The sequence below is a fragment of the Zootoca vivipara genome, chromosome 16 (assembly GCF_963506605.1).
Source record: "Zootoca vivipara chromosome 16, rZooViv1.1, whole genome shotgun sequence".
Lineage (NCBI taxonomy): Eukaryota > Metazoa > Chordata > Lepidosauria > Squamata > Lacertidae > Zootoca > Zootoca vivipara.
The window spans coordinates 33,846,766-33,863,931 of record NC_083291.1 but is presented as its reverse complement, the minus strand read 5'-3'; the positions used below and the strand labels follow the sequence as shown (position 1 = coordinate 33,863,931).

At 50.7% G+C, this 17,166-nt stretch overlaps 1 protein-coding gene across 2 annotated transcripts in view; it reads right to left on the bottom strand.

Annotated features, from left to right (window-relative positions):
• Nucleotides 1–17,166, bottom strand: part of SH2D3A (SH2 domain containing 3A) — a 32,235-nt gene that overhangs the window by 4,577 nt on the left and 10,492 nt on the right. For both annotated transcript variants that reach the window (XM_035140376.2, XM_060268799.1), the window contains exons 3-8: nt 16,208–16,321; nt 14,294–14,718; nt 12,964–13,061; nt 9,857–10,419; nt 2,280–2,395; nt 394–565 (exon numbers count right to left, since the gene is read on the bottom strand). In XM_035140376.2, coding sequence (XP_034996267.1) covers nt 394–565; nt 2,280–2,395; nt 9,857–10,419; nt 12,964–13,061; nt 14,294–14,718; nt 16,208–16,321 — 1,488 coding nt within the window. The remainder of the gene's footprint in view (nt 1–393; nt 566–2,279; nt 2,396–9,856; nt 10,420–12,963; nt 13,062–14,293; nt 14,719–16,207; nt 16,322–17,166) is intronic.

The following is a 17,166-nucleotide window of genomic DNA, read 5'->3' as shown; positions in this document are numbered from 1 at the left end:
TCCCTAGCTAGCAAGACCAGTGGTCAGGAATGATGGGAATTGTAGTCCAAAAACAGCTGGAGGCACAAGGTTGGGAAACACTGCTCTAAAGCACATTACACCCTTCAGTGAGGCCCAGAAACTTGATGCTTTTTTTTCAGATGAAAGTGGGGTGAGGGGAGGAGAGATCGCGACAGCCATTTAACAGCAAGTCAGGCCCCCACAACACACAAAGTGCGAGCAGGGCTGGCTTTTCCGAAGGGCCGCACTTGTCTGTGGCCCACTACACAATCCTCCTGGGCAAACAGCTGCTCCACAGCCTTGGCTTTCCACCCCCTGCGGCAGATCCTCTTGTGACCAGAGTGTTGGCAAGTGCCTTACAGTTCATTTCACTCTCCTCTATTCCTCTCTCACCTGCGGCAGCTGCAAGGCTTTCATCACAGCAGAGAGGGCAAAGAGGTCCCCTGCTGACTTCCACAGCTCTACCGCCAGCTGAATGATCTTGTGCAGAGTGGCCGCCCGCTCAGCTGCGGACCCTGTGCAGCCTAGGATGTCCACAGCGATGCCCAGAGCGATGAGGTGGTGCCTGAGGGTTGGCAAAGAGGGAATCTTGAGTGGACAGACAGGGGTTTCTGCTGCCCTCAAAACAAACACAGTCTACCGTACCATTTTCTATGGCATCAGGGCTCTCGCCCAGAAGCAATGACCGATTAATTAAGAGTTTTATTTTGTCCTCCCACGACATCACCACGAGAGGGTGCTGCGCCACAGAAAATGAATATGAAAACTCACTTAAAAAGGTCCTCCCATCTTATCCAATGCTAAATGTGTTTGAATATACCCATGATTCAGGAAATTCTTAATCCCATCACCTACCAGTAGAACATAATTTTATACTTCTGCTGAGTGTTCAAATAACATCACAATCACATTATATTGCAAACCCTTGCAAACATAGGAGCGAACTCGGGGGGGAGGGGGCGATGTCCCTTTGCCCCCCCCAATAAAATATTTGAGGAGGCTGCCCCCCCACCAATGTTGATGGGCATTGCCACTCAAATGGTGTGTGTGCACATCATGTGATTATGTGGGGTGGGGTTTACCTCCCCCCCCAATATTCAAGTTGGCACCCCTGCTTGCAAGGTAGGCAAGCAGGATTATTCCCCTATTGCAGCTGTGGGGCTGACATTGCGAGAGTCTGCCTAAGGCACAGAGCGAACTCAGAACCAGGCACATCCCCAAATCCTTAGACTCTTAGCCACTCCACCTTATCAAAAAGGTGTGCCATAAATTTTAATAAGCAAATAAACATTCCAAACTCAGGAGCACAGCAGCAGTTTTGTGGGCTTGAGGCATGTCTGGCAAACGCTCCAGTTTCAATACCACACCTTGAGTTTCTCACCACAAATGTTTCAACTCTCAAGGCTTTGAATTTTGCACGTGTGATTGGGGAAACACGTCTTGGGGGGAAACACTCAGTTTTTCAGATTAGCCAGAATCGCATCACAACCCAGGTGTAAAACTCAACATGGTGCATATAGAGCAGGCACGTCCAACAGGTAGATCGAGATCTACTGGTAGATCACTGGACGTCTGTGATAGATCACTGGTAGGCCACTGGCTCCCCCTAAAAAAAGCCCTACAACTTTGACCTGAACCCCTAAAAAATGGGCCTTTCTCCTTCCTAAAAAAAGCTCAAGAATTTTGACCTGAACCTCCAAAAAGGGGGTAGATCACTGCCAGTTTTTAACTCTGTGAGTAGATCACAGTCTCTTGGGAGTTGGCCACCCCTGATATAGAGGATTGTGCTGCTGTTGCTGCTCAGACTATTAAAGTGAATACGGTCAAACAGTTGCCAACTGGTAACCTCTCACCGAGTAGTTACAAGATCGCAGTGCTGTTAGCTATTTATCTGGAGCTCCTTCTGGCCAGAGGCTGGGTGACTCCCTGTAAAAACCCTCTTCCTGGATTTTTCCCTTGCTGAATTTCCCACTCGAACATGTTGCCACTTGGCAAACAGCTCTGCATACTCATCTCAAGCCCTAGAAGGAGGAAAAATGCAGCCAACACACACACAAAATTTTCAGAACACTCAGCCAAGGAAAATTCTTTACCGCCTCCTAATGCATTCATTAGCAAAGTTTTCAATTTGCATACTGACCTGGTTCCCCCCCAAGCTCTCTCTCACAAACACAAAAACCCACAAGCAACCAACTCCTGGAGTAGCTGTGGTCATCCTAGGAATACCAGCCTCCCCTCTTGGGCAGTCTGCTCCATTGCCCACTCCCAACTGTCAATACCTTTCTAGCAAGTCTTGCCGCAACTGATGCCCTTGAGGGAGGGTTATAAGCTCCAGGCCTGAGCTGACCCCCATTGCCCGTTGCTGCTCCTTGGATACTCCAATGATTCTGGCAACCTGAAGAATAAAAGGGGGGCATTTTGGGGAAAGGGTGAGGAACTTGAAGCAGCCAACGGCCTCCCTTCCTCCATTTCGCTCCCCAGGCTGGTTTCCCTTGTGGGCTGCCATAGGTAAGCAAGCATAAAAATCTGCTTTCTGTGACTGGAGGTGCACAACGAGAAGTGCTCAGGTGGGCATCCAAGAACCAAATGCGAACATAATGTGGTAGTAAAATAATCATTTTTGGGATCTAGCATGTGAGAACCTTCCCTGGTCCATTAGAGCGAGGAGGGATCAGGCATTTTAGGAATCAGAACATTTCTTTGAATGCACTATGATAGGAATGCAAAAATGCAACCCACATGCATTTTTCCCCGTTTAAAAACGAGTCGGCCTTCTCCACATCGCTTCCTATGGACCACTCCTGCTCTCTGTACAACACAGCTCCAATCTCACGGCTCTCCATTGCCTTCATAAGGCTTGTAAAAACTTCACAATTAATCCCTGGTGTGAGGGACAGGGGATATCGCGAAGTCCCTCCCCTCCTGTGACAGCAACCTCCTAATCCTTTTTGGGCTACTTTGGAGTTGCCGGGATGAGCGTGTCAGAGGCGGAGAAGTGGCGGCAGATCGCTGAGCAAGCCCAGCTAGAACTGCAACAGCTGTCGCTGCAGGCGCAGGGAGAATTGAAGGCAGCTAAAGAGGAGACTAAGAAGGTCCAGGACGACCGGCTACAACTTGCGGAACAGGTGAGAGAGCTCCAGGAAAAAGAGCAGCATTTAAGGGCGGTGGCGGTAGACCTCCAAAACAAGCTGGATGCAGAGAAAAACAAGGCGGGAGGGGCACCCCAAGTCCAAGTGCTGCCAGGAAGGAGAGCCGGGACCCTAGTAAGCAAGTTCAATGGAGACCCGAAGGAGTTTCAGGGCTTTGAGACTGAGATTGTGTATGCTCTTGAGCTGCACCACGATGAGTTCCCTGATGATGAGCACAGAGTAGCGTTTATTGTGGAGCACCTTACAGGGGCGGCCAGGGAGTGGCTAAGACCGTTAATTGCAACAAGGAATCCTTGCATGAAGAATGTCAAACTATTTCTAGAAGGTTTGAAAACGATGTATTCGTCCGATAGTCATATGGACCAGACTAAGGAGGAACTTCATAATTTACGCCAAGGAAATATGACAGTTCGCGCGTATTGGGCGAAATTCACCATGCTGGTGCACAGATTGGGGTGGGATCTGGAGTCTGCCCCAATGCAAGCGGCGTTTTACTTGGGGTTGCATGAGGAGGTGAAGGATGAGCTCTCGAGAGGTCCAAAGCCCAGTAATATGGATCAACTGAGCAAAGCGGCTCTGGCGGTGGGGGTGAGGCAGGAATCCAGATGGAGCGACAAGCAAGCAACGCGCGCAAAGCGGGCTTGGTTCCCACGGTCGCAGGAGAAGCCACTCCCTCAACAACCCTTTCAAGCCACGCCTGGGGCCAGTCAGGACCAGGAACCCATGCAGATTGATAGCGCGCGCGCGCGGGCTTTTCAAACCCCAGCGGCGCCAAGACGCAAGGAGGGAAGGGGTGGGAATTGCTTTCTCTGCAACTCCCCCCAGCATCTCGTCAGAGACTGCCCACATCGCAGGGAGTGGCAAGGAAAGGCGGGAACGGTTGTGCCCTCCCCCACTGACGCAGCACCACAGCAGGGAAACGGGAAAGCCTGGCTGCAGGAGACAAGGGGCGGCAGCCAGGCACAGTCAGCAGACAACAGCCCCAGCCCACCCACCCGCACAGAGAGGAGCAGAGCCAGCCCACCCCTCCCAGAGCAGGAGTGGTTCTAGAAGTGACGCTCACGCTCCCAAATGGCTATCCATTGACGGTCCTCGCCCTAATTGACAGTGGTGCCTCAGCCAACTTCTTCTCGAGAAACTTTGCAGAAGAGCACCAGATCCAGCTTCTGCAGCTGGATTTTCCTCTGCACGTGGCAACCATTGACGGCAGAGAGCTGCTGGGAGGGGCCATCACTCATCAAACCCCCCCCATGAGAATGACGGTTGGAAGGCACTCAGAGACACTGGCATTCAACGTCACCACCATCTCAGACCCCCCAATCGTTTTGGGCATGAGCTGGCTGGCGCGCCACGACCCCTCCATAAGTTGGCATCAGAGATGCATCACTTTTGGATCGGACTTTTGCCTGGAACATTGCATGCAGCACCAACCAGGGGAGGGGCCTCCGATAGCCACGGTGGCCACCATGCACGTCAAAGGGGGTGAGGCGATACCCAAACCATACTGGGACCTGCAGGAGGTCTTCAGTGAAGCGGAGTCCGACCACCTGCCCCCACACAGGCCTTTTGACTGCCAGATCAACCTGGTGCCTGGGGCAACTATACCCCCAGCCAAGCTGTACGCCATGTCAGACCAGGAACTGGAGGATCTGCGCGCTTTTATCGACAAGAACCTCAAGCGGGGGTTCATCAGAGAAAGCAAGGCAGCAGGGGGCAGCCCGGTCTTCTGGGTGGACAAGAAAGACACGCAACAGCGCCGTCTTGTGGTGGATTTTAGACGGCTGAATTCGGTGACAGAGCCAGTGGCTTTCCCCATGCCCAGAGTGGATGATCTCCTGACAGCGGATCCGGGAAGGCGATGAGTGGAAAACCACGATGTTCACGCCTCTGGGCTCTTTTGAATATCTGGTGATGCCCTTCGGGTTGCAAGGGGGCTCAGCATGCTTCCAGGCCTTCATGCACCACGTCCTGGGGTCCCTACTCTTCAGGAAATGCTTGGTCTTTCTGGATGACATCCTTATTTACTCCAACGACCCAGTGCAGCACGTGAAGGACGTCAGGGAGGTGTTACAGCGCCTGAAGGAGAACCACCTGTATGTGAAGCTGGAGAAGTGCAAGTTTCACACCAAGGAGGTGGACTTCCTGGGCTACAAGCTGTCAGACAAGGGGCTGGCAATGGACAAGGACAAGGTGCAGACCATCCTGGACTGGCACAGCCCCAGGACGCGCAAAGATGCCCAACGCCTACTAGGCTTTGCCAACTTCTACAGGAAGTTCATCAAGAACTTCTCTCGAGTTACGGCTCCCATCACTGACTGCCTGAGAGGCAAGCAGAAGTTCAGGTGGACACCAGAGGCGCAAGCAGCGTTCGAAAGCCTCAAGAGGGTGTTCGCCTCAGACCAGAACCTGTTCCACGTGGTTCAGGACGCGCCCCTACGCATTGAAACAGATGCTTCTGATAAGGCTGTGGGCGCCATTTTGTTGCAACTGGACGCCAACAGAGAGTGGAGACCCTGTGCCTTCTTCTCCAGGAAGTTGACCCAGCCCGAGCGAAACTACACAGTTTTTGATCGGGAACTTCTTGCGATCCACGCGGCGTTCCAGCACTGGAGACACTTCCTGGTGGGCGCCAAGCACCCCATCCAGGTGTGCACAGACCACAAGAACCTGGAGTTCTGGAGAACTGCCAGGGTGCTCAACCAGCGGCAGATACGGTGGGCGGAGTTCTTCTCGAACTTCAACTTCTCCATACACTACATCCCAGGAGAGCAGAATGTCAGGGCGGATGCCCTCTCCCGCAAGCCAGAGTACATGGAGGAGGAGGCGCCACCAGCCCCAAGGCACATTTTCCCCCCGTCGGCATGGTCCTGCGGAGCAGCAGTGGTGAGCGAGGCAGAACTCACAGCACTGACGGCAGCGGATGAATTTGCCAACCGCATCTTCAGAGAACTGAGAGGGGGGAGGGAGCAGGCAAAAGACTTTGCAGAACGCAGAGGGCTGCTTTTCTACAAGGGTGCGCTGTACCTACCCACCACCCAGCTTCGACGTACGGTCCTCAAGCAGATGCACGACAACCCTACAGCGGGGCATTTTGGAAGGGACAAGACCACTCACCTAGTCATGAGACACTTCTGGTGGCCAGGGGTGAGGGAAGATGTTCGAGACTATGTAAGGGGCTGTACCACCTGCCAGCGGGCGAAGGTGGTCAGAGCAGCGCCACCAGGGTTGCTGGAGCCCTTAGCCACACCACACAGGCCGTGGGAAGTGGTGTCCATGGACTTCATCACAGATCTGCCTTCGTCCAGGGGTAAGACTGCAGTGTTGGTGGTGGTGGACCTCATGTCCAAAATGTGTCACTTTATACCGTGTGCCAGGGCAGTCTCGGCAGAAGAGACAGCCAAACTGTTTGTTGATCACATTTTCAGACTGCATGGATTACCTTTAAGGGTTATTTCGGATCGTGGCCGCCAATTTGTTTCCAGGTTCTGGCGGCGGCTCATGAACCTCCTGCAGGTGGAGGTCAGCTTGTCGACGGCTAGACACCCGCAGACCAACGGACAAGCGGAGAGGGTCAACGCCATTCTGCAGCAGTACCTGAGATGCTACGTCAGCCAGCGGCAAACGGACTGGGTGGATCGCTTGCCACTAGCAGAATTTGCCTACAACAATGCAGTGCACGTCTCCACAGGGGTGTCGCCCTTTAAGGCCAATTACGGGCGCGACCTCAGATCTTTCCCAGAGAGGGAGAGGGAGGAGGAGGAGGAGGGCCCACAGGCTGAGGATTGGGCAGAGGAACTGGAGACGGTGCACCAGCAGCTCAGAGAACACTTGGAGAGGGCCAAGGAAGCGTACAAAAAGGGGGCAGATCGCCACAGGCGACAAGGGGAGGTCATCAGGGTGGGGGACAAGGTGTGGTTGTCCTCGGAGGGCCTTCCCACCAGAGGGAGGTGCAAAAAGCTGGCACCCAAATGGCTGGGCCCCTTCACGGTCACGCAACAGGTCAACCCGGTGGCATACAGGCTGGCACTGCCAGAGGACATGAGGGTGCATCCAGTGTTTCATAGATCGCTGCTGTCGCCGTACAGGGAAAGCAGCAGGCTCAGAGACAGCGAACAAACCCCCGAGGGAGGGGGGGAGAGGGAAAGCAGGGAGCAACTCAATGAGGCCACGGCCATCCTGGATTCAAGGTGGGGGGTGGGGGGCCTGGAGTACCTCATGGCATGGGAGGATGCTCCACCGTCCCAGAATGAATGGGTTCCCGCCACTCAGATACAGGAGGAATTCTTGGTGGAAGAATTTCACGCCCTCTTTCCCCACAGACCCAAGCCCTGGCACATGGAAAGGGAGGGGGAGGAGGAGGAGGCACGGGAGAACAGCTCACCATGGCGCTGGGAAGCGGAGTTTGAGGAACCAGAGGATGAGGTATGGGTGTCGCCAAGATCCACCCAGTCAGAGGAAGGAGCAGATTGGCAAAACATTTTTACCCCCACCAGCTCTGACGCCACGGACTTTTTGGGATTCCCGTCCTCCCAGGCGGAAGGGGGGGGCTCGCAGGACTGGGGGGAGGTGTTCACACCAACGGGCTCGGAGAGCACCGAGTTTTTAGGCTTCCAGTCGTCACCGACACATGGGGGGGGCCTGGGGAGGGGTGAAGGAGAGCTTGGGAGGGGGGTGGATGTGAGGGACAGGGGATATCGCGAAGTCCCTCCCCTCCTGAGTTCAAGCCCGTCCCCGAGCAAAGGGGAAAGCAGGGAGAGTTCCGATTCCAGTGGGGAAGCAGGAAGTCGTGTCCGAGGCTCAGGCAAGGTAGAGGAGCCAGGGTCCCAGGTGGGACAGGAAGGGGCAAGTAAGGGGGGAAGACCCATCCCCCCAACTCCAGAATTACGCAGGAAGAGGAGGGGCAAGAGGATGGGTCTGCCAAAGCTTTTGTGTTGGAGAAAGACGCGCCAAAAGCCATTAGGAGGTTCTGAAACCGACTGACAACATCGCTCCGTGTAAATAGCAATGACTTGAGCACTGTAAATACGCAGCACCAATAAAAGAATAAAATGCAGAGCTGCGTAGCGTCGTTACTCTGAAGTAGTCCACTCCGGCCACTGTGACACCTGGCTTAAAAGCAAACCCATCTCTTCTGAATTTTGTTAATTCAGAATTTTGTTAAACAAAATTAAAACAGTGCCTTAAATAGCACATGTGCAAGAATAAGCAAGAGGGCTGAAGGAAGGGAAATCTTGGCTCCAAAGCTTTCTGCTCTGAGATTTATTCATTGATTTTAAAAGAAAAGTAAAACTCCACCTTGTCATGTTTCGTTCTCAGGGCAATACCATGCATCTCTCTCTCTGTCTTGAGATGCAGTAAAGACAAAGGTTACCTACCTCTTAACCAAGGCAGGTCTCATCCTTAATTATTTAGTTTATTATACTTTTACCATCTAGGATGGACTGTGAGCGGGCTTCAGAAGGATAACAGTGTGTCAGTCTGTTAAACAACAGTGTTTTGGGGCACCTCGTAGGCCAACAAAGATATCAGCTTTTGTGAGTCACAGAGCAGTTTGTCACATAAACGATGGTCTAGCCAGCCAACAAAAGCTCTTGGCACAGTCCATCTGTCAATTTTTGCATCATCTTAAAAAGAGCGAAAGCTTTCCAATTTATGCTTATGGGCAGGGAAGAGATTCTATTCTGTATTTTGCTGAAATGTCCGGGGAAATCCTGATGTATGTCGAAAGTGTAGATTTGTGGGGTGGGGTGGGGGGCAGAGCTCAACAACTTCGGGCAAAACTAGAAAAAGCCCCCCTCCCCCAAAAAAGTATAGGATAGGGCTGGGAGATATGGATATATCACCCAAAACTGGTTTGAAATCCTTATCATGATATCATTTTCATAATTTTTGACCTGGCAATATATCGCAAATCATGGTGTGTGTTTGTGTGTGCGCGCTATTGTAAAAATCACAATGTGGGGAAAACGGTGAAGCCAGCCAATGCCTCTCCATAGTTCCATTCTCATTTCAGATATTATGATATATCAATATACACAGTGGTGCCTCGACTTATGAATTTAATCTGTTCCGAAGGCACCTTTGTAGGTCGAAAAATTCGTAAGTCGAAAAGCGCCATTGGAAACGCGATTTCCCATAGGAATGCATTGGAAACGGAAAAAATTGTAAGTTGAAGCAACCCCATCTAAAAATTCGTAAGTCGAAAAAACCCTATCTAAAACCGCCGCGGTTTCCGTTCAGATGTCGAGAAATTCGTAAGCGTGCGGTGCGGACATTTGCCCCATTCGTAAGTCGAAAAATTCGGTTGTTGAGTCGTTCGTAAGTCGAGGTACCACTGTATTGATATGTTTAGCTGGTGATATATCACAATATTGAAAACCAGATATTGCCCAGCCATAGTACTGAGCTGGAAGCCAGGTCTCCTATTTAGCCCCTGCCCCATTGCACCCCCTACCCAAAAAAACGTCCTGGCCGAAATATTTTGAGCACCAGCCACAGCGGCGGTACAGCAGAGAACATACCGCAGATCAGCATTCAAGTCCCACCTCAGCAGTGAGATCTCAGGACAAGTTTGGACAAAACCAACCATCTTATAAAAGGCCAAAAATGTGCCATACTTGAGGTGGGGGCAGGAGATTGCAGGAAAGAATGGTAAAGTGAAAAGCTGTCGTCGTGTCCCCCCCCCACCTGCTGCTGGTCTCCCTCACCTGGCAGTCCACCTGGAGAATGTGAAGGGCAGTTGCCTGGCCGTCGTGCTGGGCAAACAGGTCCTTGAGGCGCTTTAGGGCACTGGGCTCCAGGGGTTTGTTGTCAGGGGCCAAGAGCAGCGACTTGAAGTGGCGAGGCTGGAAGGAGGAGGTGGTCTCTACCAGGGGCCATTCGAATCCTGGCTCCTCGGCAGCCACCGCCGTGTGGGGGAGGGTAGAAGGTGCCCCGTCCGTGTCCAGGAACCCAAAGGATGTCTCTGTGATGTAGGCCTGGCCCCGCCACCGTTCTTCCTTCCGTAGACGTTCCACGTGGCTCCCAGGGCCTTCGGGAGCCTTGGGAACCAGTTCGCAGTAGTCGCTCACCAGCATGGACGGGGCCCTCAAAGGTTTGGGTGGAGCCTTGGAGTGGAGCCGCCCCTCAGAGCCGCTCAGTGGCGGACCTCCCAGTGGGCGAGGCTTCAGGGCATTGGGCCGCAGGACAGGGTCGCTGCCCGTGCGGAAGGCAGGAGACAGGGGAGCTGGCTGGCTCCGGTCCTGGGCTCCAGGTGATGTTTCTGGGCTACCTGTGGGTCAGAAGAAAGAACAGGCGCTAAGTCCATGCAGTGTCAGGGACTGGGCAGAGGAGGAATGGTGGAGAACGCTTCCCCAGCCTGAACCTTCCAGAGGAGAAGAAGACAGTTCAGAATTACAACAGGGCTTTGGAGGAAGATGAGGTGGAAAGTTGGGAAATAATGGGAGAGGAGGAGGAGGAGGCAGAGCCGGAGCAGCTGGCTGACACGTTATCACTAGAAGAAAGCATTCCAGATCCGCCATCTCCCAGAACCCGGCGAGACTTAAAAGTAGGAGAGCAAAGCGCTCAGCAGTAAAGGATCCTCAGCGCCACCCATAGGAGGAAGAGGAAGAGAAGGGGAGGGGAGGGGATATTTGCTCGGGACAATGCCATTATTCCAAGAGGCTGCATTCCCAAGCTTTTCTCTGTAAATATTGAATAAAAAGTAGATGGTAAGGACTTTTCTTTGTCTTATCCGTTCCTGGCAGGGTGGATAAAAATCAAGGTGTTTTTTTAAAAAAAAATTTAAAAATTGTTTGTTTTTTAAATTTAAATTGGATTTTTAAAAAATTTAAATGGGTTTTTTCATTTAAATTGGATTTTTAAAATAGAATTCTTTTGGATGAAAAATCTTTCTAAAGATGGTTTTCTATTTAAGTTACATTATAGTCCAAAGGCTAAGGATTTGTTTCAAGTTTTTCATGTGTGCTAAAACTCAGTCTAAGTTTGTTTGTCTGTTTTAAGAAAAAACAGTTTAACCACATCAATTAACAAACATGGATACATAAGTTATAATGTTATTGTTTTAGTTAAATAAATTGTTTAAATTGATGTTAAGGAAATTATTGTTTTTCTCCCTGCTCAATAAAGCACAGCAGAAAAGTTGTCCAAATATAAACAGTTAACGTATTAAACCTCACAATAATTTCATAATTATCTGTCTATGTATTTCTAAGTCTTACTGACCAATGATTTAAATTGTGATTTAAATCGATTTGATTTAAATCAAATCCACCCTGGTTCCTGGCAACCTGCCATGGGGGTTGGTTCCTCCATAGCTGCCAAGTTTTCCCTTTTCTCGCGAGGAAGCCTATTCAGCATAAGGGAAAATCCCTTAAAAAAAGGGATAACTTGGCAGCTATGGGTTCCTCTGCAGGCTGACAGGCAGTAAGGGAGCTCTCAAATTAAGCCCATCAAACCCAGGTCATCATATTTGTCGTTGGCCAATGATGCTGATATTCAAATATCCGAATCTGGGTTATCATAGAGCTGAAACGGTGCCCACTGCTTTACCCAGTCAGTAGAGCATGAGAATCTTAATCTTAGGGTGGTTGGGCAAAAGATTCCTGCATTACAAGGGGTTGGACTTGATGACCCTTGGGGTGCCTTCAAACTCTAAAATTCTATGATTCTGTGACCCAGCTGTCCTTTTTCGATTGGAACTCATTCCAACAGCAACAATTGCTGTTCTCATACACCTCTTCTAAATAGATAAGCAAAACAGCCCAGGGAGGGCTGTTCTTCAAAATCCCAAGATTTACAACTTAGGAAAAAAAATCCATGATTTACTCTGGTTCTGAAGTGTGTTTGCGGTTTGGATTATTATTTTGTTGTTGTGACTGCTCTCAACCCATTAAATTAGGGTGTTTTGGGGTTGTTGTTTTTTCATTTGTAAATGCCATGATTTTTGAACCGAAGAAAAATCTCCTTTTGCACGAAAAAATAAAAAGTGAAACATTGCGTCTGTTTTCAAGCTGGATGACAGAAGGTAAAGGTAAAGAGGTTAAAGACCCCTGGATGGTTAAGTCCAGTCAAAGGTGACTACGGCTTTGCGGTGTTCATCTCACTTTAGGGTGAGGGAGCTGGTGTTTGTCCACAGACAGCTTTCCAGGTTATGTGGCCAGCATGACTAATCCGCTTCTGGCGCAATGGGACACCGTGACGTGACGAGAACCAGAGCGCACGGAAATGCCATTTACCTTCCAGCCACAGCAGTACAGTGGTACCTCTGGTTAAGAACTTAATTCGTTCCGGAGGTCCGTTCTTTACCTGAAACTGTTCATAACCTGAAGCACCACTTTAGCTAATGGGGCCTCCTGCTGCCGCCGCGCCGCCAAAACCCAATTTCTGTTCTCATCCTGAAGCAAAGTTCTTAACCTGAGGTACTATTTCTGGGTTAGCGGAGTTTGTAACCTGAAGCGTTTGTAACCTGAAGCGTTTGTAACCCGAGGTACCACTGTACCTATCTATCTACTTGCACTGGTGTGCTTTTGAACTACTAGGTTGGCAGGAGCTGGGACAGAACAACAGGAGCTCACCCCATTGAGCAGATTCGAACTGCTGATCTTCTGATCAGCAAGCTCTGGACAGTGGAAAACATCCCAGAAAGCTGATGAAAACTTAACGGCTTGCCTCTTTTAAGTCTAGTAATAGCTGCACTGTTTACCCACCTCCAGTCTAGTAATAGCTGCATTGTTTACCCACCTCCAGCACTACAAATAGAAGCTGCCTTGTGCCGAGTTGCTGATCTTCAGCCTAGCATCTCCACGTCACTCACCTGTCAGCAAATTGCTGTCTGACTGGGCACCATGCAAGGACGGTTTCCGGTCCAACTGATCTAGACTACTGGGGTCGCTTCCACTTCGATCTTTTGTCCTGGGGTGGGGGCAGATAAGAGGGAAATGACTGGTTGACCAACCCATTCCAGCCCCACCAACGCCACCTTTCAAAAACCTGCAGGAAAGCCAGTTGAATGCATGGCCCAGCTGCCAGATAATGCTTAGACTCACATACAAATGGAAATCGCACTGACAAGGCTTCAAGAGCCGCAACACAAGGCAGGACTATTCACACATTTATCCCAAACTTGGAAAGGAGGGAGGGGAGGAGGGAGCACGCGTGCCCAAGGCCATCTGAAGCACTGAACTATGGTTTGGCCTTACGTCTGAACAAGACCAGGGAATTGCTCGCAGCTATTTAGACGTAGGTCGAAAAGTGGTGCTTCCTGTTAATAGCAGCTAATTGGAAAACGGGTAAAGTACCATCTAAAGAAGAATGGATTAACAAATTAAGTGAGTACCTCTTGATGGCAAGACTGACGGCAGCGGTAAGAAACCAGTCCAAACAAAAATTAAGAAATGAGTGGAGAAGTTATGATGATTACATGAAAAAATACTGCTCGAAAGAGGACATGCAAACATGCGTTGATTAGGAGATATGAAGAGAAATATAATAATAAGCAGAGTGGGAGTTAGTTTTATTAGTATTATTCTAGAGTCTCAAAGTAAATAAATGCACGAGTGAACATTAGAATTAGAATAGAAATGGAAGTCGGGAAAGTGGGGGGGGGGAAGTAGGGGAAAGGGTGGGAAGAGGGGGAGGAAATGTTCTGTTTTGGTATATTTATCTATATGCTTTGTTTTGCTTTTGGATATTCTTATAATTTCTGTCAAGTTTTGTAATTTTTCTTTATCGGTTTTCTTTTTGTGTTATGATTTTGTAATGCTTTTAAAGATTTGAAATAAAGATCTTTTTAACTTAAAAGAAAGAAAGAAAGAAAAGTGGTGCTTCCTCCAAGTTGGCCTGCTTAAATCAACGGGATCTCCAGATGTTGTTGAACTACAACACCTATCATTCACCCCTAACCAGTACTATTTTTCTAGAAAAAGAGGTGCCGAAACTCACCATGTACAACACCTCACCTGAGAGATGGTGGAACTGAGTTCCGGCTGGGGGGAAAAAGCCCTGCCCCTAACCATTGGGCCATGCTGGCTGGGAATGGGAGTTCCATTAGGCACTGGCTTAGATGTGCACCACAAGAAAGCCAGGCCATGCCCGCCATCACAACCTCCCCCAAGACAAAGCTTCCACAGAAATTGTTTGCTCACCGAAGCAAGCTCCCGTCTCCCATCTCCTCCGCATTTGCAGCTGCACGGAAGCTGAAGCGCCGAAGGGGCACCCTGTCCTCCTTGCCTGGCCCCGGGGGTTGGCCAGTGTCGCTGTACCGCTCCTTCAGCCAGCGGAGGGGCACGCTCCTGTTGACAGGGCGGGACACCACGGCTCCCGAGGCATCCGAGATGGCCTTCTGGTTGCCCACGTAGAAGCGCACCAGGGCGGGAACGTTGTCAAACTGCTCCTGCTCAAACTGGAAGAGGGTGCGGGAATAGCCCTTCCGGGGGCGCAGCACCACGCGGATGATCTTGAAGTGCAGGGCCTGGCCGCCCCAGCGGCACGACAGGACGTAGTCGCCGGAGCTGGACCGTGAGTCACGAATGAGGAACTCTCCATCATCCTGCAGTAGAGACTCTGCCTCCTAAGGCCAGAAAGGAAAAGGAGGGGAGAGAGAGAGAGAGAGAGAGAGAGAGAGAGAGAGAGAGAGAGAGAGAGAGAGAGAGAGAGAGAGAGAGAGAGAGAGAGGAACTTGGTTTGCGGTTGGAGGTGGCTGGGGGGGAGCAGGGGCAAAAACAGCATAGCAAGAAAGGAGAGTTGTCTAGCAGGATCCAAGTATCCAAGTGTGCAGAGGTACTGCAAGTCCATTGGCAGGAGACCAAATCTTCTATAAGACACTCATACCTTTGACAGCTATATCAATCTCCCTTCTGGGCCAGATACAATATGCACCCATCAAAGCTCTTCCGTTCCGGACAACTATTAAAGGAGACAGGGCAGTCTCGAGCAGGTCGCGCGCCCTGATGCTGAGGGGCGGAGAGCGCTCCGGCGCCCCCGCCTTCGCAGGGCGTAGCATGGTTTCCGCGCGGCTGTGCGGCGCCCGCCCTACTGGCCCGGCGCCCTGGCGCACCGCACCACCAGGGGTCTACCTAGAGCCGGCCCTGAAAGGAGAGAACCTTGCAGCTACTGAACGCAATAACCCCATAAGGGCAGTGGTTTTCAACCAGCGTGCCGTGGCACCCTGAGGTGCCTTGAAGGATGGTCAGGGGGGCCGTGGGCAACACTGTCCCTCTCTCTTTCCCTCCCGCCTCTGATGCCCTCTTGCATGTCTCTGCCTCCCAAAGGCTTCCACATCTGTTTGTTGCAGCACCCCTGGCTACAAGCTCCGCAGGCGGATGGTGCCTCTGGGAGGCACCTCTCTTGTGGGGGTGGGGGGACCCAGCTCACAGACCAGGAGTGGCAGCAATGGCTGCCCAGAAGACTGCTAATGAGAGTGGAGAGGAGGCTGGAGGAACCCTCCACAAGGGCGGGTGTCTGAAAGAGAGAGGCTGCCAAAGATTGAAAACCACTGCCATAGGAAATCCACAGTGGGAAGAGGAGATTTTATAGGTGACTGTTTGGGTCCCTTCTAACTCTACAATTCTATGATTCTTTGACCCCCCCCCCCTTTGAGAGGACATGGAATTTGCAGCTTCCGCATACTTTGGAGGCACAGAAACACCTTCACCTATGATTTCACCACCACTGTGCCTGCTCTCTGTGCTGAAACAGCTCCTCTTCTTTGTTCAAACTTCCGAAAGAGACAAAGAGGATTAAGATAGCTTTGTAAAGGGCTTTGCGTTGAGCAGGACAGGCATGACAGAGTACTACCATCGTGCTGAGTTCCACTACATTTTCTATTGCATTTTATTGTTTCGTTCAGCTGTGAACCACACAGAGGACTTGGTTGACAGACGGGAAAGAAATGGCACAAGTAATCACAAATACATCGGGAAAAGCAGACCTTCGCCATTCAGAACAGTTTGGGGTACTACCGGCAAATTTCTACACTTTCCAAGAGTTAAGAGACAGTACCAGGAAAGCATTGTTAAGTTCTCCTCCCACTCACCACCAAAGTATCCGTGGGCTATTACCTGCCGTGGCAGACAGCCGTGGTACCAGGCGTGGCTGCGAAGTTGCTCGGGGCCCAGTTTCAACTCCTCTTCCAGCTCCTTCCTCAGCTTCTCCCCAGCCAGTTCCATGTTCTTCTGCTCGGATGCCAAGTGGTTTAAATTGGAGGAAGAAGGAAGGAGAAGGCGTTAAACCAGGCAAGGGGCACAAGACGTAGAACAGCGTCTAAGCTGTGTATAAGAAAATACCGATGTACAATGTAAATAGTTCACACTGTTCGTCCAGGTAACTCGTAGCTTACATGCATTTAAAACTTGTGCGCATTCAGCTTTACACGCTTGACAAAAAAAAATTTAAAAGGGGATCGAAAGCAGGTAAGCATCTGGAGGAAAAAAAAGACTTTGGCAATCTCAGCACCCTTGAACGCAATGTGTTTTGACTATACACAATTTTGGCTTTGCCTGCCAACCCCTGCCTAAGTTGAGAGTTGCCTGCATAAGTAGATTCCAGCAGGGCATATTTTTGCGAGCACTCCAGTTGGAGAACAGCCTTCACCAAAGATGTCATGGACTTTGAAGACACTCAAACTCAGAATGCAAGGAAGAAACGTGCTAAGAGGAAGGCAGGCTTGGCAAACCCACACTGTGAACTCCCACCCGGGAACCAATGTCCCCACTGTGGAAGGACGTGTGGGTCCAGAATTGGCCTCCACAGTCACTTACGGACTCATTGTTAAAACCGTGTTTATGGAAGACAATCTTACTCGGCTACGAGTGATCGCCAAAGAAGAAGATTGGTTCAAGTGCCCAAACTAGGACTGGCAGATCCACTCAGCCTTGAAGCTCAGTGGGTGGCCTTGGGCCAGTAACTCTCTTATGTCTCTGTCGAGCCTACCTCACAGGGTTGATGTGGGGATTAAATGAGGGGGAGAACCGGGTGCACCATCTTGAACTCTTGTGGGATATAAATGCCAAAAAAAAAA